The sequence below is a fragment of the Moschus berezovskii genome, chromosome 22 (genome assembly GCF_049115385.1).
Source record: "Moschus berezovskii isolate FMDL1 chromosome 22, NW_MosBer_1.0, whole genome shotgun sequence".
NCBI lineage: Eukaryota > Metazoa > Chordata > Mammalia > Artiodactyla > Moschidae > Moschus > Moschus berezovskii.
Window position 1 is genome coordinate 5,664,884 of NC_142481.1, and position 27,377 is coordinate 5,692,260.

The following is a 27,377-nucleotide window of genomic DNA, read 5'->3' on the forward strand; positions in this document are numbered from 1 at the left end:
TATATAGTCATGAGAGGGTATGTGATAGGATCAGCAGTAATAGTCTTGCTGTCTTTCTTCTTCAGAGTTTCAAAACAGTAGGGTTGTTGACAAGATTAGGGTGTTAATAGTGAAAGTCACTCAGTTGTGTCCAACTGTTTGCACCCCATGGACTATGTAGTTCATGGAATTCTCCAGCCCAGAACACTGGAGTGGGTATCCGTTCCCTTCTCCAAGGGATCTTCCCAACCCAGGGATCGAATCCAGGTATCCCGCGTTGCACGCATATTCTTTACCAGTTGAGCCACAAGGGAAGCCCAAGGGTGTGAATATACATATGTAAAACTGAATCACTTTGCTGTACACCTGAACCTAACAGAACACTGTAAATCAACTATATTTCAATAATTAAAAACATGAAAACGGAAAATTAAAAAATAAAAATGAAAACCAACCTCTGGACCGAGAAATTCTCTCCACAAAAGTAGCAGAGAAAAAAATGCAGAGCTGCATTTAGTTTTTTAAATTGAAGTATAGTTGATTTACAGTGTTAATCTGTGCTATACAGCAGTGATTCGGTTATACATACATGTACATTTTTTTCCGTATTCTTTCCATTAGGTTTTAACACAAGATACTGAATATAGCTCCCTGTGCTATACAGCAGGACCTTATTCATTTATTTTATATATAGTCAGAGCTGGAGAAGACTCTTGAGAGTCCCTTGGACAGAAAGGAGATCCAACCAGTCCATTCTAAAGGAGATCAATCCTGGGTGTTCATTGGAAGGACTGATGCTAAAGCTGAAACTTCAATACTTTGGCCACCTCATGCGACGAGTTGACTCACTGGAAAAGACTCTAATGCTGGGAAGGATTGGGGGCAGGAGGAGAAGGGGACGACAGAGAATGAGATGGCTGGATGGCATCACCGACTCAGTGGACATGAGTTTGAGTGAACTCCAGGAGTTGGTGATGGACAGGGAGGCCTGGCGTGCTGTGATTCATGGTGTCGCAAAGAGTCGGACATGACTGAGCGACTGAACTGAACTGAACACTGTTTAAAAGCAAGTAATTAATGCAGGCAACACTGGAGAGAGTTGGGAATTATAGTCCACCTATAGTACATAAATGATGTATAATTATGCTGTTATTCTCTACCTGCTCCTCACACAGCTTCAGAAAACCTCAAGTTAACTTAGTGCCTACCATGCTGTTAAGGAAATGAAAATGAAGGAAGTCTTATTCAGGGTTCAGTAGCAGGAGAGCAGGCTTCTGACCTGCTCCTGACCTGCTCAGACACTGCCCAGATTCCATGCCTGCCCCCAAGCACAGCAAGTCAGGCAGTGCTTTAGATAAGGTAGTAGGTCTTGGAATTCTTGAGCCTCTGGGTGCCTGGCCAGCTTCCTACCCAGCCTCCACAGAGCTGCATTTTTGCACCCAGGCTGATGATCCCATTTTGTGGCCTGGGATTATAAGCGGGAGCCCTCAAACTGCAATTTGAAGTCTCACCTGTGGGCTGGACACACTGCCTGGGACCCCTTTCCCAACTGGGGCTCTACATTGCTGTCATTCATAACTTTCCAGCACTGTTCAAGTCTGAATGTAGGTTCGGCCCAACTTGGTGATATATATGCTACTACTTCTCTTGTTTCTAACTTCTTTTCTTCTGATGACTGTATATTGAAATTAAGTTGAATAATCTATTAACAATTGAAACTTTATTTGTGTGTAATGAGTTGCTGTTAACAAATCCTTTGAATCTAAAACAAATTGAGAGAGTAGTATTGAAACATATACATTACCATATGTAAAATTAGATGGCCAGTGGAAATTTGCTGTATGACCCAGGGAGCTCAAATCTGGTGCTCTGTGACAAGCTAGAGGGGTGGGATGTGGTGGGAGGTTCAAGAGAAGTGGACATATGTATACTTATGGCTGATTCATGTTGATACATGGTAGAAACCAACACAATATTGTAAATGTTATCCTCCAAATAAAAATAAATTGGAAATAAAAAAAGAAAATGAAAGTAAAACTTTTGGCAAAACAGCTATATGGGTTATCTGTCTTGTCTCAATCATTTATTTTAAACACAATATGCTAATTTTTTTGGATAGAAGAGCTGATGTACCATATTATGTGTTTCAGGTGTACAATATAGTGATTCACAATTTTTAAAGGTTATATTCTACTTAAGAGTTATTATAACATACTGAATGTATTCCCCACGTTGTACAACACACCTTGTAACTTATTTTGCACCTAGTCATTCGTACCTCTCACTCGCCTACTCCTATCTTGCCCCTCCCCTTCCCTCTCCTCACTGGTAACCCTGAGCGTGTCCTCTATATCTCTAAGTCTGCTTCCTTTTTGGTATATTCACTGTTACACTTTTTACATTCTACATATAAGCAGTATCATATAGTATTTGTCTTTCTGTCTTATTTCGCTCAGCACAGTGCCCTCTAAGTCCATTCATACCCATGTTGCTGCAGATGTCAAATGTCATTTTCTTATGCCTGAGTACTATTCCTGCCTCTTCTTTACCCAGGCATCTGTTGCTGGCCGGCTGTCTGTTTTTATATTTCAATTCTTGACATCATTTCTCCTTTCACTTTTACCCCGTTCACTAGTCCTTCTCAGTCTCTTCTGTGTCATCCCATAACTTAGAAGGGGTCTGGAAGCTTGAGAGGGGTCTGAGTGAGAGGAAAGAACTAGAGTCTTTAATAGAACTTCTCAGGACAGCAGAGGATGCCGTGAGAGACGTGCTTTGCTGGAAGTGCCTCGTGGTTTGGCCCTCAGGGTTTCCTGATCTTTCTCTGTCAGATCTTCAATGCTCCAGAGATACAGACATGGAAAAGACTCTTCTTACACACCCCGATGGCCTTTTGGGAGATACTCACTAGACATGTTGTTGTTTTTGGTGGTCAAGAGCTGGGATGAATGGCTTCAAAACATTCTCAGCTCCCCCAGCGTGCACTGCCATTTCTGCCACAGGTGAAATAATTGTAGCTCTGTGGGGAGGTGAGGTCACAGCACCACAAGGTTTTATTTCAGTGCCTGGCCGTCTCCCTCTCACATGTACTGGCTGCGGGGACCCTGGCACTGAGCCCGCCCATCCTGGCAGCCAGAGGACTCTGGTGAGTATCTTCTTTTTTATTCTGAATATTTTGTTTTATTCTGAGCCCTCCCCCACCCATAAGGGCAGCAGTATATCAAGAATCTGGAGAGGTGCTCAGAAACAGGATTTTCCCAGGTAGAAAGCGGGCCAGTGTACAGTCCTTGGGATACAGGCATAATTCCTGGAGTATGTGCTGAACTCATGGAGAGAGATGGATAATTCCTGACCCTATTTATCAATTCCTGATGCCTTTTAATGTAATCCACCCCGAGGAGGATGAATGCTGTTTTACTCTAGTATATTTTTAAATATATATTTTATGTATTTATTTAGGCTGAGCTAGGTCTTAAGTTGTGGCATGTGGGATCTAGCTCCCTGATGAGGGATCGAACCTAGGCCCCCTGCATTAAGAGTGCAGAGTCTTATCCACTGGACCATCAGGAAAGTCCCCATGTAACTTTTTAGAACAAGGGTCCCCAACCTCTGGGACCTAATGCCTGGTGATCTGATGTGGAGCTGATGTAATAATAATAGAAAGCAAGCGCACAATAAATGTAATGCACTTGAATCATCCTGAAACCATCTCCACCCCCTACCTTCTCCCCCAGGTCTGTGGAAACCACTGTCTTCCACGAAACCAGTCCCTGGTGCCAAAAAGGTTGAGGACCACTGCCTTGGAACGTAAGGTTCCTTTCTCAGTCCTGTGAGGGATCGCGGTGACTCGCCATTCACCTTGTGCGTGCAGGCATCTTTGGTGAAAATTTATGTATAATAATGTTGTATCATTTCCCTTAAAGGTAACAATTGGTACAGAACAGACTGGTCAGACACCTGGGGAGATAATGGGACACACTTAAGGGAAGTTTAGTTTAAACATGGATCACCTTCCTTATAAATGTTACTAGCTACACTGCCTGTGTCCTGCCTATTTCACAAGATAATAGTTTCCTGCATACCAGATGTATGTCTTACTTAGCCTCTGAGAAAACTGATCATTAGATAACTTGAAACCATTGTCCAAATACCTAGTCTTTTAAGATCAATGACTGTAGTTGTGTAAGTCCAGATAGGGGAAGAAATAACCAAGGGTCATCATTTCTTGGTTTGTAACAGACCAGCAAGACAGAAGGTCCAGAAACCTTTGGCTGTTACAGGGTCTAGACTAGTGATGGCACATTGAGTAGCCCACCAATGAAATCCTTGGCAGACCTGGGAATGAGCATTCCCCACTCTAAGCACTGTGGGACAAATTGGTCACAAATGCCTCCCAAACCTTGAAATTAAAACTGAAAGAGAAGGGACTGTAAAAACAAAGAATGTTGCCCACCAGCCAGTTCTACAAGAACTGCGCCCTTAGTCACTGAGGTCACTGACCTACAGCTGCCCTGAGAGGATGAGGCGCCCTCTGTTCTGGGAAAACTGGCAGAACTGGCCTTCAGAGGGGGAGATATTTTCAGGAGAAATGTTTTCATGAACCTGGGTCCTTGCATCTTCCTATACTTAGAAAAGCACTGAAACCATTCCCTGGGATGTCTGCTCCTGGTGACCAGCAGCAACCTTCCACTAAGAGGCATGCCTGACTGGGGATTTCACAGCCCCTTCTTGCAAACCACATGTAAACTGACCTCCGCCCAGAACAGTGTTCAAAACTCTGTTTGGCTGGTAAAGTTGTCTTATTGGTTAATTCTTCTTTAATACTACAACATAAAGATCTTTTTTTCCCTCTTAAGCTGAGCATATTATCTGTTTCAAATGGATGCAGTAATTTTGTCTCCGTGTGGGTTTTTAAAAAAAAAAAAAAAAAACCCAAACAGAAACTCCCTGTGCTCTGATTATGGTGAAACTGTTATCCCTCTTGAAATTAGGCCAAGACTGACAGTCTGGTGCTGCCTGGGAGATGCCTGTCTTAGGGCACCCTGCAGCCAACAGCCACTGGTAGGCGTGGTACACACCCCTTTTCTGCTTGGTTCTTCCTGAGGCTGGACACCCACACACGCCCCATCCCTCCTCCTTCCCTTCTCTGCCCTCTCTTCCGCTCATCCTCTCTTCCCAGGGCACAGGCTCCCTGGCTCCCACCACCCCCCTGTCCTCCTATCCTCGCCCTTCCCCTCTCCCTCATGGACCCTTTTGTTTTCTGGGCGGAGATTCGCAGGGGATTTCAAAGCACCTTACTGATGCAGGACGCATAGTCTCTTGGTTAATGGGCGAATGGGCCTGACTACCCCCACTTTCCAGCAGCGCTAAGGATGAGGGAGCCTACTTCAGAGTCGCATTTCCAGAGGAAGGGAGAGTCCCAGTTCAGTTTCTTGGTATCCTAGGTCGGTTTGAGACTCACATACCTCAGTCCTCGTGCCTTCAGGCTCCTCTCCTTGTTCCAAGGAGGCGGCCCCAGAGTTTTCCCCTCTGGGTTTTCTCAAGACCCACCTAAGCGTCTTGCCTTCGTCAGAAAGATAAACTCAGTCTCGTGTGGAATTTTTTCCCTTTGCTCTTTGAGCAAGTGGAAGGCATCAGCAAAGACTCATTATTATCCGCCTTAGCAGTCTTTCTTGTGGATTTTTATGTAGAAAATTGGAAAGCCAGTGAGAGATCACACTTAACCCACCCCTCCATCCCCCCAAAAAGAAATTAGGCAAAGACTATTTCAGAAAAATATGGTTTGTGGGTTTCAGAGCAAAACAATCTTGACAGTTTGAAGTTTCAGATGTGTTCTCCTGATATTCTCTGTTAAAAATAAACGTTTTTAGGGATTTCCCTGGTTGTCCAGTGGTTAGGACTCTGTGCTTTCAAAGAAGGGGGCACAGGTTCTAGCTCTGGTCAGGGAACTAAGATCGAATATGCCACAGGGTCTGGGGAAAAAAAAGAATAACTTTTAATGTCAATCCTAAATTCATACCAAATCTATAATTTAAATTTATTTACTGTACTTGTTTCCCTGCCTCCTGCATGTCATTTGAAATACTTGTATATGAGTCTATTTCAATAATTACTACATTGTTCCTGAGTTTCATTTAATCCTTTCATTATTAATCAATTATGCCCTATGTAATCAATAATAATTTAGTCTCTCTTTTACAGTGTTTTGTCTCATATCTGTTTCAAAGCCTAGAGTTTAGCCCATCATATTATAGTACAAAGATTTTGGTGGTTACTCTCATTTTATGCTTGTTCTTGGAATAAGAACAAATGTATCTCTATTACATCATATTAAGCCATTCTTGCCCCTATAAACCCAACACTTTGTCTGGGATAATCATTCTTACAGGGTTTTATGGTAGTCGGAGCTTTATCGTCTGATTTTCATTTTAAATATTTATTCACAGGCAACACTGGCCTATAAAAAAACTTATAAAATTGCTACCATAACAATTATTAATGAAGATAAAAACATTTAAGAATGGCAAAGGACATCAGTAAAAAAAAAGTAAAGTACAGGTTTTGAGGACACAAAGAGTAAAACTGACAACCTTTCTTCATGTAGGATTGTGGTGAAGAGGCTTGTCTGCAGCTAGAAAACACAGGTTCCATTTCTCACTCGGTCACCTGGGGGCTGCAAGTTCGCATGGTTCTTACAATCTGTACTTAGGGGCTCCTCCTCTGAAAAATAATAACATCTCAGAGTTGAAGAGTCAATGTTGTTACATACGAAGCAATACCACTTGTGCAATCAGTTGTTAATGGAAACTATGAATGAGTATTGCTGAATGAAGAACTGTTGTTTAGTCGCTAAGTCCTGTAGGCTGTGAGACTCCTCTGTCCATGGGATTTCCCAGGCAAGAATACTGGGATGGGTTGCCATTTCCTATTCCAGGGGATCTTCCTGACTCAGGGATCGAAGCTGGGTCTCCTGCTTGGCAGGTGAATTCTTCACTACTGAACCACCTGGGAAGCCCGAGTGAAGAATAGCAGATTTCAACTGCCACGTTACCAAGTAACACAAAGCTCACATACTCCTGCAATGCCCTCTTACTCTGAACACAAACCCTGGGGTCTGGGAGGTGGCGGAGTGGCCTCCAGGGATCTTGCAGTAGGGGTCATTTCCTTATCACAGACTGTAGTTGGAATCTTAGGGAATTTCTTGTTTCTTTATCAGAATGTCACCATTCACCTCAGGGGACACAGGTTAAAACCCCTTGATTTCACTCTCAGGCACCTGATCTTCGCCAACATCTTTGCCCTCCTTTCTAAAGGACTTCCCCAGATGGTGGCAGCCTTTGGGTTGAGACATATCCTCGGTGACTCTGGATGCAAACTCCTTTTCTACGTTCACAGGGTGGCTGCGGGGATGTCTTTCAGCACCACCTGTCTCTTGAGTGTCTTACAGGCCATCATGATCAGCCCCAGGAACTCCACATGGACAAGTCTTAAAGGAAAAGCTCCCAACTACACCGGCTTCACTCTTTACCTGTGCTGGATTTTGCACTTGCTCGTAAATACATTTGTGTTCACGTATGTGTCTGGGAAACGGAGTAGCATGAACTCCACAAAGCAAAAAGATGTGGGATACTGCTCTATCACTCGTCTTGATACAGTAACGTCCACACTATTGGCAGCTTTCTTAAGCCCTCCTAGCACTTTGTCTTTTGGACTCATGACCCTGGCCAGCGGATACATGGTTTTCACCCTTTACAGACACCACCGGCAAATCCGCCACATTCCTAGGACCAACTGTTCAGCCGGATCCCCTCCTGAGACCAGAGCTGCCCAAAGAATCCTTGCCCTGGTGAGCACCTTTCTATCTTTGTACATGCTCTGCACCATTTTTGTGACCTGTACGTTGGTTTTCAATCATCCCAGTTGGTGGCTGATTAACATCTCCTCACTAACGCGTTCGTGTTTCCCCACTGTCAGTCCTTTTCTTCTCATGAGTCCAGACACCTGTGTCTTCAGGCTCTGCTCTGCCTGCTGCAGAAGGAATAAGCCGGTCCCTAATCGGGTCAGAAAGCTCTAAATTTTCCATTTGTATTCACAGTGTAAAACCCTTTGTTCATTCAGTTTTCACTGTGTCCAGCCCCACAATGAGTGGGGTGCATCACAGAGTGGTGAGCAGCAGTCTGGCTTCAGAAGTTAACCTCTATTGGATGGTACAACCACTATGGAGAACGGTATGGAGGTTTCTTAAAAAACTAAAAACAGGACTGCCATATGATCTAGCAAGTCCACTCCTGGGCATGTATCTGAAGAAAACCGTAATCTGAAAAGCTACATGTGTCCCCACATTCACAGTGGCACTATTTATAATAGCCAGGACACAGGGCAACCTAAATGTCCAACAGAAGAATGGATAAAGAAGATGTGGTGCAATGGAATACTCCTCAGTCATGAAAAAGAACAAAATAATGCCATTACAGCAATATGGAGGGGCCTAGAGATTATCATACAAAGTGAAGTTAATTCAGAGAAAGACAAATATCATATATCAATTATATGTGGATTCTTTAAAAAGTGATACAAATGAACTTATTTACAGAACAGAAACAGACTCACAGACATCAAAAAAAACCTTATAGTTAGCAAAGGGGAAATGTGGCAGAGAGGATAAATTAAGAGTTTGGGATTAACACATACACACTACTATATATGAAACAGATAATCAACAAGGACCTACTGTATAGCTCAGGGAACTCAATGTTCTGTAATAAGCTCTATGGGAAAAGAATCTGAAAAAGAATGGACATATGTATATGTATAACTGAGTTACTTTGCTGTACACCTGAAACTAACACATTGTAAATCAACTATACTCCAATATAAAAAATTAAGCAAAAAAAAAAAAAAAGAGCTTAAGTAACATACACAAAAAATAAAATATATTGAAGACATTGAACCAGTTATTTACTAAGTAAAATAATTTCGTTTTCATGAACTGTTTCAATGTAAGACTTCAGAGACAAGGAATCTGTTGTAAAAAGTGCAGCCTGTGATTATTTGAAGATAATATTAAGTTTCTTTGAGTATGTGAATTTCAATCTAATAAAAATTTCCCTACAATTCAGAAGGCAGTGAAATGTGAGAAGAGTTTATGGAAAGAAAGAGCCTTTGGTTTTGATTCACATGGATCTGGATGGGGGAATAAGGTGTCAGACGCTGCATTGAAGGGCAGGTTTTTCCCTGGGTCAGAAAGATCCCCTGGAGAAGGAAATGGTAACCCACTCCAGTATTTTTGCCTGGGAAATCCAATGGACAGAGGAGCCTGGAGGGCCACAATTCACTGGGTTGCAAAGAGCTGGACATGACTGAGCACACATACACGATATTTTACTGTTGACCACATTGGGTTTCCTTTGTGTGCCAGTGGACACTTGGTTGTGTCCACCTCTTGGCTACAGTAAATAATGTTGCTGAGAACATGCTTGTACAAATTTCTTTCTGAGTCTTCTTTTAGTTCTTTGGGGTATATACTCAGTAGCAGAATTTTTGGATCGTATGTTAATTCTGTGTTTAATTTTTTGAGGAACTGCCATGAGATTTCCATATTAGTTGTACCATTTCACATTCCAACCAGCAGTGATTAAGGTTTAGTTTTACTGCTGCTGCGTTGCTTCAGTCAAGTCCGACTCTGTGCGACCCCATAGACGGCAGCCCACCAGTCCAGGCAAGATCACTACATCCTTGCTAACACTCGTTATTAATATTTTCTGGGTTTTGTTTTTTAGATAATAGTCATCTGAATGGATATGAGGTGGTATCTCATTGTAGAATATTTTTAAGATGGAAATTAACAAGCGAAAATACCAACTGGAGAGACTTCCCTGGTGGTCCAGTGGGTAAGACTCTGTGCTCCCAACGCAGGGGCCCAGGTTCAACCCCTGCTCAGGGAACTAGATCCCACAAGCCACAGCTAAAAATCTCACAACAAAGACTGAAGACACTGTGTGCCACAATTAAGACGTGGTGTGACCAAATAAATATTAAAATGAATAAAAATATCAATTGGATGTTGGGATATTTAGAGGCTGAAATATTTTGTTAAATGGTATCTCAGTAAGTTTGAGAGAAGACAGGAGTCAGTTTGAACTCCCATGTCCTCTACTGCGCTTCCCTGGTGGCTCAGTGGTAAAGAATGCACCCACCAATGCAGGAGTTGAGAGTTCAATCCCTGGGTTGGGAAGATCCCCCAGAGAAGGAAATGGCAACCCACTCCAGTATTCTTGCCTGGGAAATCCCACGGACAGAGGTGCCTGGTGGGCTGAAATCCACAGGGTTGTAAAAGAGTCAGACACTGCTTAGTTACTAAACAACTGTGATCACTGAGCTCCTACTTTGTGCCAGGCAGCGTTCCAAATGCTTAGTAGCTACCATTTCATGTGAACCTCGAAACAACCAGGCATGTTCCTCTTGTCCTCCACTGAGGAAATATATCTATGGTGGAATCTTTACTATTTCTAAATAGCAGAGGAGCAGGGTGGGTGTTCAGATGGTGAAGATATCTGCCTGCAAAGCATGAGACTGGGGTTCGATCCCTGGGTTGGGAAGATCCCCTGAAGAAGGCAATACCAACCCTCTCCAGTATTCTTGCCTGTAGAATCCCACGGACAGAGAAACCTGGCGAACTACAGCCCATGGGGCCGCAAAGAGTCAGACACGAGCAACTAACATACACAAACAGGGTGGGGGTGTATGGCCTTTTCGTTTATATGGATTTTTCTTTAGGCAAAGATCCAAGGGAACAAAGCAGAAGAATAAAAAAGTGGGAGAAATGGACAATTCCTCAATCATACACGAAGATTAGAATATACCCTTATTTGTGATTGCTAGATTTGAGGATCCAAAAAGTTTAAAGGAGTTTCCACAATGAATAATATATTCAAACTTGTGTAACATATATATGCAATACATATGTATACATAATATGTGTGTGTATGTGTATATATATATATATATATATACATATACGAATTCCCTGGAGGTTCAGTGGTTGAGACTCTTTACTTCCTCGGCAGAGAGCACGGGTTCAATCCATGGTTGGGGAACTAAGATCCCAGATGCCACACAGTGAGGCCAAAAGCAATTAAAAAAAAAAAAAAAGAAAAAATGATGGTACCTGGCTTATTTTGAAGTGGCAAAGCATGGAAGCAGTCCCCAGAACTTGGAAACAGCAAGGAAACAAATTCCTCCCAGTTCTGTTAAGATACTCATTTTAGACTTCTGACCTGAACTGGAAGACAATTTGTTTTAATCCACTTAGTTTGTGGTAATTTCTTACAGCCTGGTGAAATAAAATGTGTATTTTAAGACAATAAAAAATTTAAACATTAAATTCTGTTTGGGCCGCCTCCTTCCCTCCCTAATATGCAGTGTGCACCTGCGTTACACATGAACCACAGTTCCTCAGGGATGGCCGTGCCTGCCCAACCAACGGAAAAGGTCTAATATTTTCCCTTTCTTTTGGAGCTAGCAATTTAACTTCTTAAAAGAATGGTGTCTTTTCCCAATTCTATAGGAGGTCATGGTGACCTGCTGTTCACTTTGAATGTACATACCTGGACCATGTATCCTTGGTGAACTCCATGTAAAATGTCAGTAGGTCTGGGCTTCCCTGGTGGTCCAGAGGTTAAGAATCCACCTGCCAATGAAAAGGGCACGGGTTCAATCCCTGGTCCGGGAAGGTCCTACATACCACAGGGTAACTAAGCCACAACTACTGGAGCCCGCGTGCCCTAGAGCCTGTGCTCCACGACAAGAGACGCCACCACAATGAGAAGCCTGCAACTAGAGAAAAGCCTTCGTGCAGCAATGAAAATCCAGAGCAGTCAAAAATAAAATGGTAAAACAATTTTTAAAAATATGTCATTTTGACGTACAATCATTTGTCTCAAAAATGTTTGTGACTGTACCTTGAACTCTTTTAACAGCTGGAACAGTTGTCAGAGCTTTTTGAGAATCTACTTCCTGGATTATAATCCGCAGTTTGGCTTGAATAAATTCCCTTTTCTTCTTGATAACTGAATTTTTTGTCGGCAAGCTGCACTAGGAAACTACTGAAATGATTACAGATACACAAGTACAAAGAATCTACAAAAATCTCTAGAGTAAATGAGACTAGTAAATTCTGAGGATACAAGATCAACAGTCAAAAATCTACCGTATTTCTATATAGTAGCAATTACCACATGGAGACAAATTAAAAATAACATGTCCAATTATTCAAAAAGTAAAAGTAGAATGTGCTAAACAAAGTGCTGACAGGATTTTGATGCTGATATTTATATAATACTGGTGAAAGAAACCAAAGAACAGACAAATAAAGACATACAACAGCCATTTATTGGAAGGCATAACATAGAAACGATGTCAAATGATTGCAAACTGATAGACATTTTCTATCAAGCTATTCTGTAGAAACAAACAGGATTTTTCTAAAACTTACATGGAAAGAACTAGAATAGCAAAAACATCTGAAGAAGAATAAATTGTTTGGAGTCACCCTCATTCAAGACTTCTAACATGGTAAAATGTAATCAAGACTGTGATGTCTGTGGAGTATGACATACGGGTCAAAGAAACAAAACAGAAAACCCAGAAACAGCCCCCACACAAGTACTTCCAACTGACTCTGACAAGGTACCAAGGAAACCGAATGGACAAAGAATTTGAAAAACGATACCCTAGCAACTGATTTCCCATACTAGGGGAAAAAATATGAAAGAACCTCCACCAAAACGTCACACTTGTACAAGTATTAGTTTAAAATTGGTCACAGTTTTAAACATGAAATGTAAAACCGTCGTACTTTACACTGTAAGAATTCAGAAAAGAAATCATAGGATAATATCCTCAGGACCTATCTACGTTTGAACATATTTTAATTATTCTGCAGTCTGCAATCCTCACGTGAATGCTCTGAGTCAGATTGTTATGAAAAGTCATGAAGAAATTTAAAATATTCATTATATTTGTAAGGTTTCTTTCCATTAATGAATTCTTTGGTGAATTCTGAGGGGATACTGTTGCTGAAAGGCCTTTCCACACTCTGTCTGTCTGGTTTCTCCCTAGTTTAAATACTCTCAGGACATCAAAGGCATGAATGCTTAATAAGAAACCTTCCCATATTCATTCCATTTGTAAGGCTGCTCTCCAGTAGGAATGTCATGATGTTCTTTAGTTTTGATTTTTATACACACATTACATTTTTGTGGCTTCATCAAAGGTGTATGATTCTGGATGTCTAGTGAGCTATGAATCTGTATAAGTGCTCTGTCCTATATGTTACATTGGTATAATTTCTCTTTAGTATGGACTCTCTGGTGTCAACTTATGCTAGAACTTACAATAAGCACTTTGTGACACTCATCACATTGGTCAGGTTACTCCCTAGCGTGAATTCTCCGATGACTCACGAGGCTTGAGTTTTGAGTGAAGACCTTGCCACACTCATCACATTTGTAAGGTTTCTCTCCAGTGTGGATTTTCTTATGTCTATTGAAGTTTGAGCAGTGAATAAAGGATTTGCCACACTGATCACATTTGTAGGGTTTCTCTCCAGTATGAATTCTGCGATGACTGGGAAGGCTTGAACTCTGACTGAAGACCTTGCCACATTCATTACATTTGTAAGGTTTCTCTCTAGTGTGGGTTACCTGATGATAAGTCAGACTCGAATACACACCAAATGCTTTGCCACACTCGTTACACTGGTAGGGTTTCTCCCCAGTGTGAATTCTCCGGTGACTTACGAGGCTGGAGTTCTGAGTGAAGACCTTGCCACACTCATCACACTTGTAAGGCTTCTCTCCGGTGTGCATGACCTGATGTCTGGTGAGATGCGAGCTCTGGTTAAAGGCTTTGCCACACTGATCACATTTGTAGGGTTTCTCTCCGGTATGGATTCTGCGATGATTGGTAAGGCTTGAACTCTGACTGAAGACTTTGTCGCATTCATTACATTTGTAAGGTTTCTCTCTAGTGTGGACGACCTGGTGATAAATAAGACTTGAAAGCACACTGAAGGCTTTGTCACACTCGTTGCACTGGTAAGGTCTCTCTCCGGTATGGATTCTGCGGTGGCGTACAAGGTGTGAACTGTAACTGAAGCCCTTACCACACTCTTCACACTTGTGATGCTTCCCTCTCGTGTGGATTCTTTGGTGTCGAGTGAGATGTGAGCTCTGATGAAAGGCTTTGCCACACACGTTACACGTGTGAGGCCTCACCCCTCCATGGGTCACCTGACGGTTGGGGCACTGGGAGCCGTCATGAACTGCTTTGTCACCCTGGGCGCGTCTGTAAGGGTTTTCCCGCACGTGTGCTTTCTGATTTTGTATGAGTAGTGGAGAATGCCAGAAACTGATCCCGTATCCATTAGAAACGTTGATTTGGACAGTAGGAACAATTCTTGGAAGTACTGAAAAGGAGGCCCCTGTGTTGTCAGCCTTCTCAACCTGATGATACATGTAAAACTGCCCTTCGGCTGGCAAGATGGGCAGTCCAGTCAGATATGACGGAAAGCTTAGTGCCAGCCTGCTTTCAATTGGCTCGTTTCCTTCATCTCTTCGACAAATGAGATTTTTTGGATGGGTGGCAGGAACTCCCTTCTGATTACTTTTGTCACTTTCCCATGGGTACACATTTTTCTGGATTTTCCGGCAGCTATGGTCCTTGGTGTCATGGCTTTTGTGTCTTTCTGACAACACTGTCTGCAGGATCCCTCCTGTGTGACTGCTCTGTTTTGGTGCTGATCCCTTCAACACACATTTAGGAGAGGTATCTGCAAGACAAAGAGAATTGCGTGTCTCCTGTTAATTACATCTGGCAAAGAAATATTTCATATGGAAGAACATGGTATTATACTGAAAGGACTACATGCTTTGGACAGATAAGAAATAGCGCAACCATGATCTTTCCTTTTTGGGAACACACCAGGAATAAGGTCCCTTGATAAAGAGAGGGTATATACAGGAGGTGCACACAAATATTGTTTGATTCTACTTTTATGAGTCAAACAGTCAGAGTTAGAGTCAGAAACTCTTTCCAGTTAGAGAGTCCCTGGTAAGATACCAGGGACGGGGGGTGTGTCGGGGGCAGGAGGTGTGGGGAGGGGGAATGGTGACTTAATGTCTAATGGGGACAGGGTTTCACTTTAGGAAAGTGAAAAATTCGGGAGATAGATGATGGTGAGAGTTACACAATGATGTGAATGTACTTAGTGCCACTGAACTGCATAGTTGTGTGCATGCGTGCTAAGTCACTTCAGTTGTGTCGGACTCTTTGTGCCCCTGTGGACTATAACCCACCAGGCTCCTCTATCTATGGGATTTTCCAGGCAAGAATACTGTGTATGTTGCCATGCCCTCCTCCAGGGGATCTTCCAAACCCAGGGATCAAAGCTCTCTTACTTCTCCTGCGTTGGCAGCCTGGTTCTTGACCACTAGCGCCACCTGGGAAGCTTGAACTGCACAGTTAAACATGGTGAAGGTAGTATGGTTTATGTTCTATGCCTTCTACCACAATTTAAAAAAGTGAAAAAAAAAAAAGGGTGATTACATGTAATTCAAATTAATTTTAGGGAAGCCAATGGCTGAAAACCTCAGTGTGCAAACTTACATTAGTCCTGACAGGGGTATTTTGGCATCATGACCTAAATCCACATATTGCTGCTGCTGCTGCTGCTAAGTCACCTCAGTCGTGTCCGACTCTGTGTGACCCCACAGAAGGAAGCCCACCAGGCTCCCCCGTCCCTGGGATTCTCCAGGCAAGAACACTGGAGTGGGTTGCCATTTCCTTCTCCAATGTGTGAAAGTGAAAAGTGAAAGTGAAGTCGTTCAGTCGTGTCCGACCCTTAGCGACCCCATGGACTACAGCCTACCAGGCACCTCCATCCATGGGATTTTCTAGGCAATAGTACTGGAGTGGCTTGCCATTGCCTTCTCCGAAATCCACATATTACTTCACAGAAAACATGGCTGCTTCATATTTGAAGAAAGAACAATATTACACAGTAACAATCTTATTCCTCTCCAGGCAAGAATACTGGCGTGGGTAACCATTCCCTTCTCCAGGGGATCTTCCCCACTCAGGGACTGAACTTTGGTCTCCTGCATTGCAAGCAGATTCTTCACCATCTGAGCCACAGGGAAGCCCATATTATATATGTTTACTATATTTTTAATGTGTAGTAATAATGCTAAAGCATAGTATTCTAATGGTAAATAAGCCACAACAAATTTAATTAATGAGTGATATAAGTAAATGGCACTTTAGAATTGGAAAACCATATCTGCCCTGTGGAAATGAGGAAGAATTTAATAAAATGTTATAAAAATAAAATAATTCTCTGAATGCCACTTATAAAACCATATTCACTTAGAATGGCCATTCTGCCACACTAACAAGTGGTGTGAGTCGGTTATACTACGAAAAACATCCTGAAAAATCATTATCTATAGGTCATAGTGAAGATTAGTAAACAGTGATAAACCATAATGGAAAAGAACATGAAAAAGAATGTACACAGCTGTATAACTGAATCACTCTGCTGAATAGAAGAAATTAACACATCATTGTAAATCAAGTACACTTAATACAGAGAATTGAAAAAAAAAGAAGACTGGAGGGTAGGGAGCAAAGGGCATGTGGGTGGTGTTTGTATGTGCCAATTTGTGGGAAGATAAATGTACTTGGGCACCTAAAACATTAACCTGGGAAGAAAAGAGAAACTGACTTAGCAAGTAGTATGATACTGTCCTTTCTTAACTGTAGGACATGGGGCCAAAAGGAAGAGATTTAAAAGATAGTGTGATGAAGAGGGAAGGAACTAGGCCAAGTAGAATAACTGCTGCCAGGGACTGGGGGTGAAAGAAATTAGGAGGGGTTGATAAAAGGGCTCACAATTTCAATCATAAGATGAACAAGCTCTGAGGATTTCACACATAACACAACGATGACAGTGGATAATATTAATACTATAAAACTGAAATGTGCTGAGAGAGTAGAACTTAAGTTTCTCACCAAAACAAAAAATAAAAGTAACATGTGAGGTAATTTATGTGTTAAGTAACTTCATAGAAACCCATTCACAGTGTACATGTATTATCAAGTCACTGTGTTATACAGTTAAAATATACTATAACTTTATTTGACTATACCTCAATAAAGCTAAAAAACCATTACATGGGACTTCCCTGGTGGTCCAGTGGTTGAGTCTAAACTCCCAATGCCAGGGGCCTGGGTTCAATTCCTGGTTGGGGAACTAAGTTCCTGCATGAAACACAACACAGCTTCCCCCCGCCACAATCCAAAAATTCATTCACTGGCTGCCTGATTTTGAATGCATAGGGCATAGTATATAATATGCAGACACCGAGCTCTCTTCCAAGAATTTCTGAATCAAAAGCTCAGGTAGAAAACAGGGAACTGGATATTTTATATTTGTCATAAGGTGTGATGCATATCTGAGCTCTGGAATCACCCTCGACCGTGAAATGGGAAGACCATATGAAGAAAGGACAAATTCAAACTCCTGCTGCATTAGGAAGCTTTTCATGTCTGAGTCAACAGGGCTCTGAGCTCAGTCAGGCAATGCAGGCGCCCCCAAGAGGCACAGGAGGGAAAATGCAGAGCTACCCATGGGCAGATCCCAACTTCTGGAGGGAAGTGATCCTCACCCACAGAGAGCAGGTTTCTGAGGGTCTCCACCATCACTTCTCTGTACAAGGCCCTCTGAGCAGGGTCCAGGCATTCCCACTCGTCGGGAGTGAATTCAATGGCCACATCTTTGAATGTCAACCGTCTCTGAAATGAAAACACATTTCACCAATGGGCCCACCAGGAGAGTCTTATTTTCACACAAAATGAGAAAAGGAGAGAGGTGTAAGGATTGATTTCGACTAAAGTGAGTGTGGTTACAGATTCACTGAAGGTACTTTTGAGCAAGTTATGTGTCTCTGATTTTGGTTTATTATACTTTCCCATGAGAGGTTATAACAGCCTCTAAATCAGTATGTATTTCCCATTTTTGTGGACAATACAAGAAACACACACACACAATTGACACAGGATTATCTGTATAGAAATGTGGGACAGTATGTTTCACACACCAAGTAATATTCAATGTTAAGAGGTACTAGAGCAGCAATGAAATCTTTAGAGATGACAGTGTTTATAGTGACTTTAAAGAAACTGTGATGACAGCAACAGGGATCTCAAAAAGTGTTTGAACACTGCTCAGGTGCTATGGATTCCTCTGAATGCTTTGCGTGTACTAACTCATATAATAACATAATACCAAATTTAAAAAGATCTGAAAAGAATCTAAAAACGATGGATATTTGTGTATGTATAACTGACTCAATTTTCTGCACACCCGAAACTAACACAACGTTGTATATAACTATCCTCCAATAAAATCAAAATATCAAAATAGATAGATAAGCAAGTAAATAAATAAACAAATGAAAAACAAAACAGAAACAGACTCACAGACATAGAAAACAAGCTTACGGTTCCGTTCCATCGCTCAGTCGTGTCTGACTCTTTGCGACCCCGTGGACTGTAGCCTACCAGGCTTCTCCGTCTATGGGATTCTCCAGGCAAGAATACTGGAGTGGGTTACCATTTCCTTCTCCAGGGGATCTTCCCGACCCAGGGATTGAACCCGGGTCTCCCGCATTGGAGGCAGACACTTTAACCTCTGAGCCACCAGGGAAGCCCAAGGGAAAATGTGGCATGGGCAGGGGGCGGAACTGGGTTTGTATACACACTACTATGTATACAATAGATGAACAACAAAGACCTACTCCATAGCACAAGCAACTCTGCTGAATACTCTGAAACAAGCTAAATGGGAAAAGAACAGACACGTGTATGTATCACTGAATCACTTTGCTGTATACCTGGAACTAACACAACACTGCTATTCAACTATACTGCAACATAAAATAATTAAAAACAAATTTTTTAAAAATAAAAAGATCTAGTCCCATACATCTGAAGGCAGCGACAGTTGTGTCACAGACACTCTAAGAAATCTGCCTCAGGTCAAACAGCTAAAGACGGTAGAGCAAGCATATAATCTCAGGTGTTTAGGTTCTAGAATTAAATGTAAAAAACTTAAGTCATATAAAATCACCAAAGGTACATTGACAGAGGGTTTCTTGAGAAAACTTGGAACAAACTCAAGGCTAACAACCTAGAAAAGCATAAAATGTCATCACACACGCATGCAGAAATACACTAATTACTCTTCTTATATAATGATATGTATTTTATAAAAACCATGGGCTTGCACACCTGTGCACTCATGCACACATGTATACCCACTTAAATTTACTGAAATAAAAGGAATTGTCTCTCTATGACCACAATGGAGCCTTTTCAAGTTTCTTCATCACTGAGTCATGAGGATCTAAGTGGAGACGACAGTCCCTGAGGGAAGGCCCTGGGTGAGCGAGCGTGTGCAGGAGTCAGACAGGATACTCCAGAGTCAGACACGATTAGCGAGTCTGGAGAAGGGCATTTCAGGAAGGACATACGGTGAATCAACTGAGAATATGACTTTACCTGAGAAAGAGCCATTACCTGTTCTTTCCTCTTCCTCCTTGTCTGGGTTTTTTCCTCAGGCATCGTGAGACTTTGGAAGTCAGTCTTGAAAGTGGAAAACACGTTGTTTAATGCTTAGAGCCAACACACCCCCTTCCTGAGTCCCAACCACTCATGCAGGGAAGCCCTCACTGTGTGGAACAGACAGTCTGCTGTGGCCACTGTCTCAGGAGGGACGCAGGACGGTCAACTCCCACAGAGAGACCAACACAGGACTTTCCCACACTTTCCCTCGGATTACACTCCCCTCCTGGTAAAGTCTCATGCACACAGCAGCAGGGGCACCTCAGCTGACCCCACGATGCCCTTCAAGTCACACAGCAGGCCCTGGTCCAGCCCCACTCAAAGCAGAGTGCCCTCCCCTCCCCCAGGGTCTGATCTCAGTCTCAGAAGTGGAGGCTAAGAGCCCTGGTGCTCAATGCAGGATCCAGATTGGAATCATCTGTGGCCTATGAACATTCCTGGCTTCCCAGGTGGCACGAGTGGTAAAAAAACCTGCCTGCCAATGCAGGAGACTTAAGAGACGCGGGTTCAACCCTGGGTCGGGAAGATCTCCTGGAGAAGGAAATGGCAACCCACTCCAGTATTCTTGCCTGGAAAATCCCATGGACAGAAGAGCCTGGTGGGTTACACTCCATGGGGTCTCAAAGAGTCAGACATGACTGAGGTGACTTGGCATGCACGCACGCAAACATTCCTGTGGCTAGGCCCCACGCAACTGTCTGAGGAGAGTCTCTGATGGGAAAAGGGGCACAAAACCTGTCTGTGCAAAATGCTTCATGGACCTAACGTGAAGGCTGGGTTGCTCACCACTCAGAGGCACACCCGGCACGGCCCTGCGTTCTGTCTCTCTCTGACCCGTGGTGAACTGCTGTCACCAGGAACCAGCCACAGAAGGGGAAGGAGCAGAAGAAAACAGGCCAAGCAGGCCTTACATAAGAGGTGGGAGTGAGGGCGCGAGGAGCTCAGAGATGGCTGCACTCAGAAGGTGACGTCAGAACAAAAGCCTGGGGGAGGAAGCCATCTGCATCTGCTGGGCCAAAGAGTTCTAGGCGGAGGGACATTCCCTTAAGGGCCCTGAGCCGGTAGCAAACTTGGGGCTGGAAGGGGAAAGAGGGCTGTGTGTCTGGAGCAGGGGAAGGGGAGGGGGAGAAAGGAGAGGCAGCCAGAGAGGCACCAGGTGGGGAAGCCAAAGAGGAAGGACCAAACATTCTTCTCCCATCACTTAAGAAAAATTTGAAAACTATGTGTTCCTTCTTTCACTTTAAGTAAACATCTAATCTTTTCTTTACCTTGTACAGTAAAACATTTACAAATTATGGAGTATGTATTTCAAAGCATGCTGAGATATTCACCTAAGCCCTGGAAAGTACAGGGTTACCCTTAAGCAACCTTAAGGAGGGTGGCAGGGGAAACAGGACTGGAGGCAGTCAAGACCAGTTCTGGACAAGTTAAGGCGGAGATGCCTGTGGGTCCTCCCAGCAGAGATATTGAGAAGACAGCTGGATGCAGGGCTGACAGTTTAGGGCAGAAGTCTGGATGGAGAGGATAAACTGTGAGACAAGTAGGTGGGGTTGAAAGCCATTTGATGAGATGATGAGGAAAGGCAGCGGGTGTAGACAGAGAAGAGGTTCACGGACTAAGCCTTGGGGTGCTCCCATATTCAGAGACCAGGGAGTTCAGGAATTCATCAGAGGAAACTAAGAAGTGAACAGGGAGGGGAGAAGAAAATAAAACAAATAGGCAGATAGGCTTGTAGAGGTCAGTCAGACATCCTCAAAACCAAGGTCTCATGGAAGAGGGAGTGATGACCGGTGGCACCCGCGGCTGACGGGAAAAGCAAATGTGACCAGGAAGTTAAATACTGGACTTAGAAATGAGGTGCTGCTGGGAAGGTAAATTGGTGAAGCCACTATGGAAAACAGTAGGGAGGTTCCTCAAAACACCAAAAATAGAGCTTCCATATGACCCAGCAATCCCACCCTTGAGCATATACTCAGATAAATCTACAAGACATGGAAGCAGCCTAAACGTCCATCGGCAGTGGAATGAATAAAGAAGATGGAATACTTAGGAGTATTACTCAGGCATAAAAAAGAATGAAACAATACCATTTGCAGTAACATGGATGGACCTAGAGATAATCATACTAAGTGAAATAAGCCACAAAGAGAAAGCACAGACAACTATATTCAACATCCTATGTTAAACCATTACGGAAAAGAATATGTAAAGAATGTATATATGTGACAGTGAAAGTGTTAGTTGCTCAGTTATGTCCAACTCTTTGCAACCCCATGGACTGTAGCCCGCCAGGCTCCTCTGTCCATGGAATTCTTGAGGCAAGAATATGGAGTCGATAGCCATTCCCTTCTCCAGGGGATCTTCCTGACCCAGGGATCAAACTCATGTCTTCTGCATCACAGGCGGATTCTTTACCATCTGAGCTTCCAGAAAACCTCTGCCTCAGATGGTTAAGAATCCGCCTGCGATGCAGAAGATGCCACAGGTTCGATCCCTGGGTGGAGAAGATCCCCTGGAGGATGGCATGTGGATCACTTTGCTGTACAGCAGAAATTAACACAACATTGTAACTATACTTCAATAAAATAATTTTTTAAACAAAGAGGTCATCAGTGACTCTGAAAAAGAAAGTGTCAGTGCAGGTGGGGAACATGTGAACAGCAGACAGTAATCTCCACTCCCCTGGCAGCCAGGAAGTTAGGCTGTGTCTTTCCAACGAGAGTCCCACCTATCGATAATCACACTAAGGGAAGTAAGCCAGACACAGAAAGACAAACATTGCATGATATGGCTTATGTGTGGTATCTTAAAGAAAGAAAGACACAGATGAGCTTATTTACAAAACTGAAATAGACCCACACAGAAAACAAACTTACGGCTACCAAAGGGGAAAGGAGGGGGTAGGAATAAATTAGGAGTTTGGGATTAAAATATTCACTACTATACATAAAATATAACCAACAAGGACCCACTGTATAACACAGGAAACTCCACTCAATATTTTGTAGTAACTTATAAGGGAAAAGAATCTAAAAAAGAATATATATATATCTGAGTCACTGTGCTGTACACTTGAAATTGGGGCATCCCTGGTGGCTCAGAGGTCAAGAACCTGCCTGCCAATGAAGGAAACCAGAAGAAGAGATGGGTTTGGCCCTTGGGTGGGGAAGATCGCTTGCAGGAGGAAACGGCAACCCATTCCAGTATTCTTGCCTGAAAAATCCCATGGACAGAGGAGCCTGGCAGGCAGTCCATGAGGTTGCAAAGAGTTGGACACAACTGAGAGACCAGATGACAACAACAACACTTGAAGTTAACACAGCAACGTAAATCAATTATAGTCAAAAAAAATAGTCCCCAGGAGGAGCCTTTCTGCTGCAGGTGTTTGGCTGTGGCGTCACTGCCCTCTGACTCTTCAGAGATCTTTCCCTACTTCATGGCTCTCTTCTGGTGTTTTGCCTCCAGGCCCACTCCCAGCAAGTTCTCTGTTCTCCCTAGTGAAAACCATCTGCCGTTGAGCTGTTTGAAAGGCCCCACTGATCCACGTCTAGAATCAGATGCTCTTACAAACTCCCATGGGGTTCCCACACACTCCCGATACTCCGTGATGAACCTCCCGCCTGTGATGAAATCCCACAAACCCCAGCAATTCATGAATTCACAATGAGCCCAGTGCAGGCCTTGGTTCCAACATCGCAGGATGTCTTTTCGCTCGGCCTAATTCCACTTCATTCCTCAAGTGTGACCATGAGTTTCCCATTAAACCCACACCTGCAAATCTGTCTCTGCATCTGTGTCCCAGGAAACTTGAGCTAAGATAACAGCACCCCAAGACGCAGCCCCATAACCACCCATTAACCCATCTGCAGGTGTTCTAGGCAGACCTTAGACTGCCTTTCCAATGGTTCTACACTTGCTCCAGGACCCTTGATGTAATTCCTTGGCAGTTCAGTGTGAGGACTCAGCGCTTTCACTGCAGGGTGTATGGGTTCAGTCCCTGGTGGGGAACTAAGATCCTGCAAAATGGACAGTGTGGTCACAATCAAACAGCACCACGTAGGGACAGTCATTGTGTGCCCACCTTCTGATCTCCCTGACCTTCTACCCCACACTAGGAAAAGGGAAGAGGGTGACCGATAACCAGCTGAGTCAAATCATTGCCTCCTGGCTGAATAGGGACTGCAAATGGAAGTTATCTTCTGATACAAATAATTACAAAAATGTACAAGCCCTTTAGGAAGGAGTTTTGCAAATGTTATCTTCAAGTGCCTAATTTAACCAGACCTTGAATGCATTCTATGAGAAGTGAAGTGAAAGTCGCTCAGTCGTGTCCGACTCTTGGCGACCCCAAGGACTATAGTCCGTGGAATTCTCCAGGCCAGAATACTGGAGTGGGTAGCCTTTCCCTCCTCCAGGGGAGCTTCCCAACCCAGAGATTGAACCCAGGTCTCCGGCATTGCGGGTGGATTCTTTACTAGCTGAGCCACAAGAAAGCCACACCCAAATATCTCACCCCCTCATCATCCATCTCCAGTCAACGCAGCACTCATCTGGCTCCTTCTCTTTCCACATCTCCCAGTTCCCCTTCTCATCATTTCTACTGTTTTCCTCCCAGGTTTCTGCTGATCTTGGTCTCCTCCCGTCTGCTGTTTCTCCCCTTGGCCGAACGATTCCTCCTCTCAGCCGTGTTCTGCTCCACTCTGGGGACTTGTTTCCGGTCCTGTTGTTCTTTCTCCCCAATCTCCCTGATTGCCTCACATCTTCATGGATCTCTGCCTCTTTCTTCCCCCACCTTTGCTCTCTGCTGTGTTCACTCTTTTCCTGTTACACCTGCCTCATCCCCACCCTCTGCCCCCGCTCAGCTCACTCTTTCTCCCTGCTTTTTTCTCCTTCTGCCCCTCTCGTCTCCCATTGTCCCTTCTTTCTGTACCAGCTCAAAGCTGCTGTCTGCCCACTCTCTTACCCTTTTCCCCCACTCCAGGTAAAGTGCTCCTCTTGCAGCTCAGGGGCCTCCTCTCCCTGTTTTGCTTCCTGGAGAATCTCCCCACCCCAACCTTACTCTGGATCTTCTTTTCTCCCCCTGCTACTTTCTCAGCTTATTCTTTCACTCTGTGAAACAGAACAAAGAGAATTTCTAAAATGTGGAGTCTGGAGGTTTTTCAGAGAAAGGCCTCAGGCACTACCACAGGAATTCAATTACAGGGACTTTCCCTGGTGGTCCAGTGGTTAAGAATCCCCCGTGCACTGCAAAGGATGACAAGGGTTCGATCCCTGGTGTGGGAACCAACATTCCACATGCCCCAGAGCAAGGAAGCTCACAAGTCACAGTGAAGATTCCTGGTGCTTTAACTAACACCCAATGCAGCCAAATAAATAAATATTTCAAAACAGAAAAAGATATTGAGCACTTGGGGGGGGCAGTAAAAAAAAAAATTACAAATGCCAAGAAGACAATTACAAACCCCAACAGGAATTATCCTCCCCACCCAGGAGCCCAGCCAATGGGAAACACCTTGGCTGTGTTTCCAAACTCTCCACTTCCTTCCAAGGGACTTTTGTTCAAAACAACTACTCCTGATTTTCTCCTTTTTCTCTATAAAGCAATTCCTCATCATGGCTTGTTGGTCTTGTCTATGGTTTTCTGCTACTGTTTGCCTGTCCTGTATGGCAATTCCTTAATAAACCCATTCTGCTGCTAAAATAACTGGCTGTTTTATTTTTTAGGACAATAACCGTTTCTTAGGACTTCCCTGGTGGTTCAGACGGTAAAGCATCTGAATACAATGTGGGAGATCTGGGTTCAATCTCTGGGTCAGGAAAATCCTCTGAGTAAATAGCAACCCACTCCAGTACTCTTGCCTAGAAAAATCCCATGGCCAGAAGAGGCTGGAGGCTACAGTCCATGGGGTCGAAGAGAGTCGGACATGACTAAGTGACTAAACTTCATCTATCCTTCACTGTGCCATCTGTGGATGGTTCCCCTTCAGTTTTCTTTCCTCATTTTCCTAATTCTCTCAGTGGGTCAGTCCCTCAGTGGGTCAGTCCCAGGTAAGGGATGTGTGGATGAAGAATGTCGCCAGCCTTATTGAAACAAAGGATGTTGCAAGAGCCACTGCAGCCACCCCAACTGTGCACTCTGAGGGAATTCAGGGTGGAGAAAAGCCATAGCTACTATGATAAGGTGCATACCAAAGGAATGACTTCAATGTACCCAAACGCTAACATTTTCCTATGCATAGAAAAGTACTAAACTCATTGGCTTGAGATATCCGGTTTCCTTAAATTAACTAATCTTCTGATGTTCCAACTGCCTGTTTTTTGTTTTTGTTGCTGCAAAACTCCTATATACCCTGGTTCCGCCTTTACTTCTTTAAGTCTTACAGGCTTAAGTCCTCAGTTTTGTATGCCAAATAAAACACAATTCTCAACTTCTACGTGGTGCATTCCTGTCCCCTGTCCCCCAAGTGGATACATGGGATTAGATTGTTTATAGCCCTGTCTGACTCTTTTGTGACCCCATGGACTGTAGCCCGCCAGGCTCTTCTGTCCATGGGATTTTCCAGGCAAGAATACTGGAGTGGGTTGCCATTTCCTTCTCCAGGGGATCTTCTCAACCCAGGGATCCACCCACGTCTTCTGTTTGGCAGGCGGCTTTTTTTTTTTTTCTGTCACTGAGCCATTAGGGAAGCCCTGAAATTAGATACCTATTAATTTCACATTAATAGGCCACATTATTCAGTGCGGTAGAATTTCGGACAGAAAAATCCGGGGTTTCTCAAGACAGGCTCTTTTTAGCCTCCTTCCCCAACGTCAGGTGAGGAGAGGCGGTGACTAACAGGGGAGGCCTGGGGATGGGTACGACTCTGCTGAGGAGTGTGCGAAGTGAGGGGACGTGAGTGTGTCTCGGGAACGCAGCGGACTCTCCAGAGTCCCAGCGTCACAAAGAGGACGCGCCCTCTCCTGCACCGGGGCAGCTGGCGCTGTCCTCCAGGGGCCGAGAGAGCGAGGCTAAGGGGGCGCGCAGCGCACAGGTGGCAGCTCGCGGATTTCAAAAAGACGGAGAAGCGGCACCCTCCCCCTCCCCCCTCTCAAGGCGACGTCCGTATTTACTTCGGGTGGAGGATGAGTGCCGGAACGTTAAGATTCGTACTGATCCTCAGACCCAGGTATGGAGGTCGGCGTACCGCAAAGCGCAGGTTTAAACAAGAAAGATGAAACTCACGCTCCCGTAGGGCGACCTTCGCTCCGCGATAACCGCTTCCGGGTCTGCAGGAAACTGCGCAGGGCAACGAAGGGAAGAGGCGGGGCACTCCGGAGGCGGGGCAATCAGGGGGCGGGGCCTGGGCTGGGCGGGAAGGTAGAGGCGTGGAAAGAGACACAATTGGACGGGGCCAAGCAGGGGCGGGGCCAGGGCTTCCGCTCTCAGTGCCTCTGCGTTGTCAGGGCTTGGAAGGACTTGACTTTCTTCGGTGAGAGCCTGTTGCTTCCGTTTTTTTTTTTTTTTTTTAAACGATACATGATTTTATTTACACAACTGAAATTATTAATCACCTTGATTACAAAAGCAAATTAACATGGTATGCTTTCAGTTCAGTTCAGTTCAGTCGCTCAGTCGTGTCCGACTCTTAGCGACCCCATGAACCACAACACGAAAGGCCTCCCTGTACATCACCAACTCCCGGAATGCTTTAATAACCTTTAAAAAATAGATTTAACAA

At 43.9% G+C, this 27,377-nt stretch overlaps 2 protein-coding genes across 3 annotated transcripts; one reads left to right on the plus strand and one right to left on the minus strand.

The window, feature by feature from the left end:
- Positions 1–5,196: 5,196 nt before the first annotated feature.
- LOC129546453 (uncharacterized) lies at positions 5,197–26,915 on the minus strand. 2 transcript variants are annotated; one of them, XM_088830183.1, is made up of 6 exons: positions 26,770–26,915; positions 19,615–19,680; positions 17,703–17,829; positions 11,937–14,806; positions 11,583–11,665; positions 5,197–11,257 (listed from the first exon to the last, which is right to left on the minus strand). In XM_088830183.1, exons 2-4 carry the CDS (start codon positions 19,657–19,659, stop codon positions 13,407–13,409), a joined length of 1,572 nt encoding a protein of 523 aa, XP_088686309.1. In that variant the 5' UTR covers positions 19,660–19,680; positions 26,770–26,915; the 3' UTR covers positions 5,197–11,257; positions 11,583–11,665; positions 11,937–13,406. The 2 variants fall into 2 exon arrangements, with proteins under 2 accessions (XP_088686309.1, XP_055267413.2); XM_055411438.2 differs by having other exon boundaries at positions 19,597–19,680.
- Positions 7,058–8,050, plus strand: LOC148774301 (vomeronasal type-1 receptor 4-like). The gene has a single exon (XM_088830187.1). It carries the CDS (start codon positions 7,058–7,060, stop codon positions 8,048–8,050), a length of 993 nt encoding a protein of 330 aa, XP_088686313.1.
- Positions 26,916–27,377: the final 462 nt, after the last annotated feature.

Bases quoted from the DNA above. Each gene is read 5' to 3' on its own strand.
- LOC148774301 (XM_088830187.1), top strand. From the start codon at position 7,058: ATGCCCTCTTACTCTGAACACAAACCCTGGGGTCTGGGAGGTGGCGGA.
- LOC129546453 (XM_055411438.2), bottom strand. From the start codon at position 19,659: ATGCCTGAGGAAAAAACCCAGACAAGGAGGAAGAGGAAAGAACAGGTA. The intron at 17,830-19,596 runs GTAAAGTCATAT...TTTTCATTTCAG, and splicing joins AGGTAATGGCTCTTTCTCAG to AGACGGTTGACATTCAAAGA. The intron at 14,807-17,702 runs GTGAGGATCACT...TTTGTCTTGCAG, and splicing joins CAGAAACCTGCTCTCTGTGG to ATACCTCTCCTAAATGTGTG.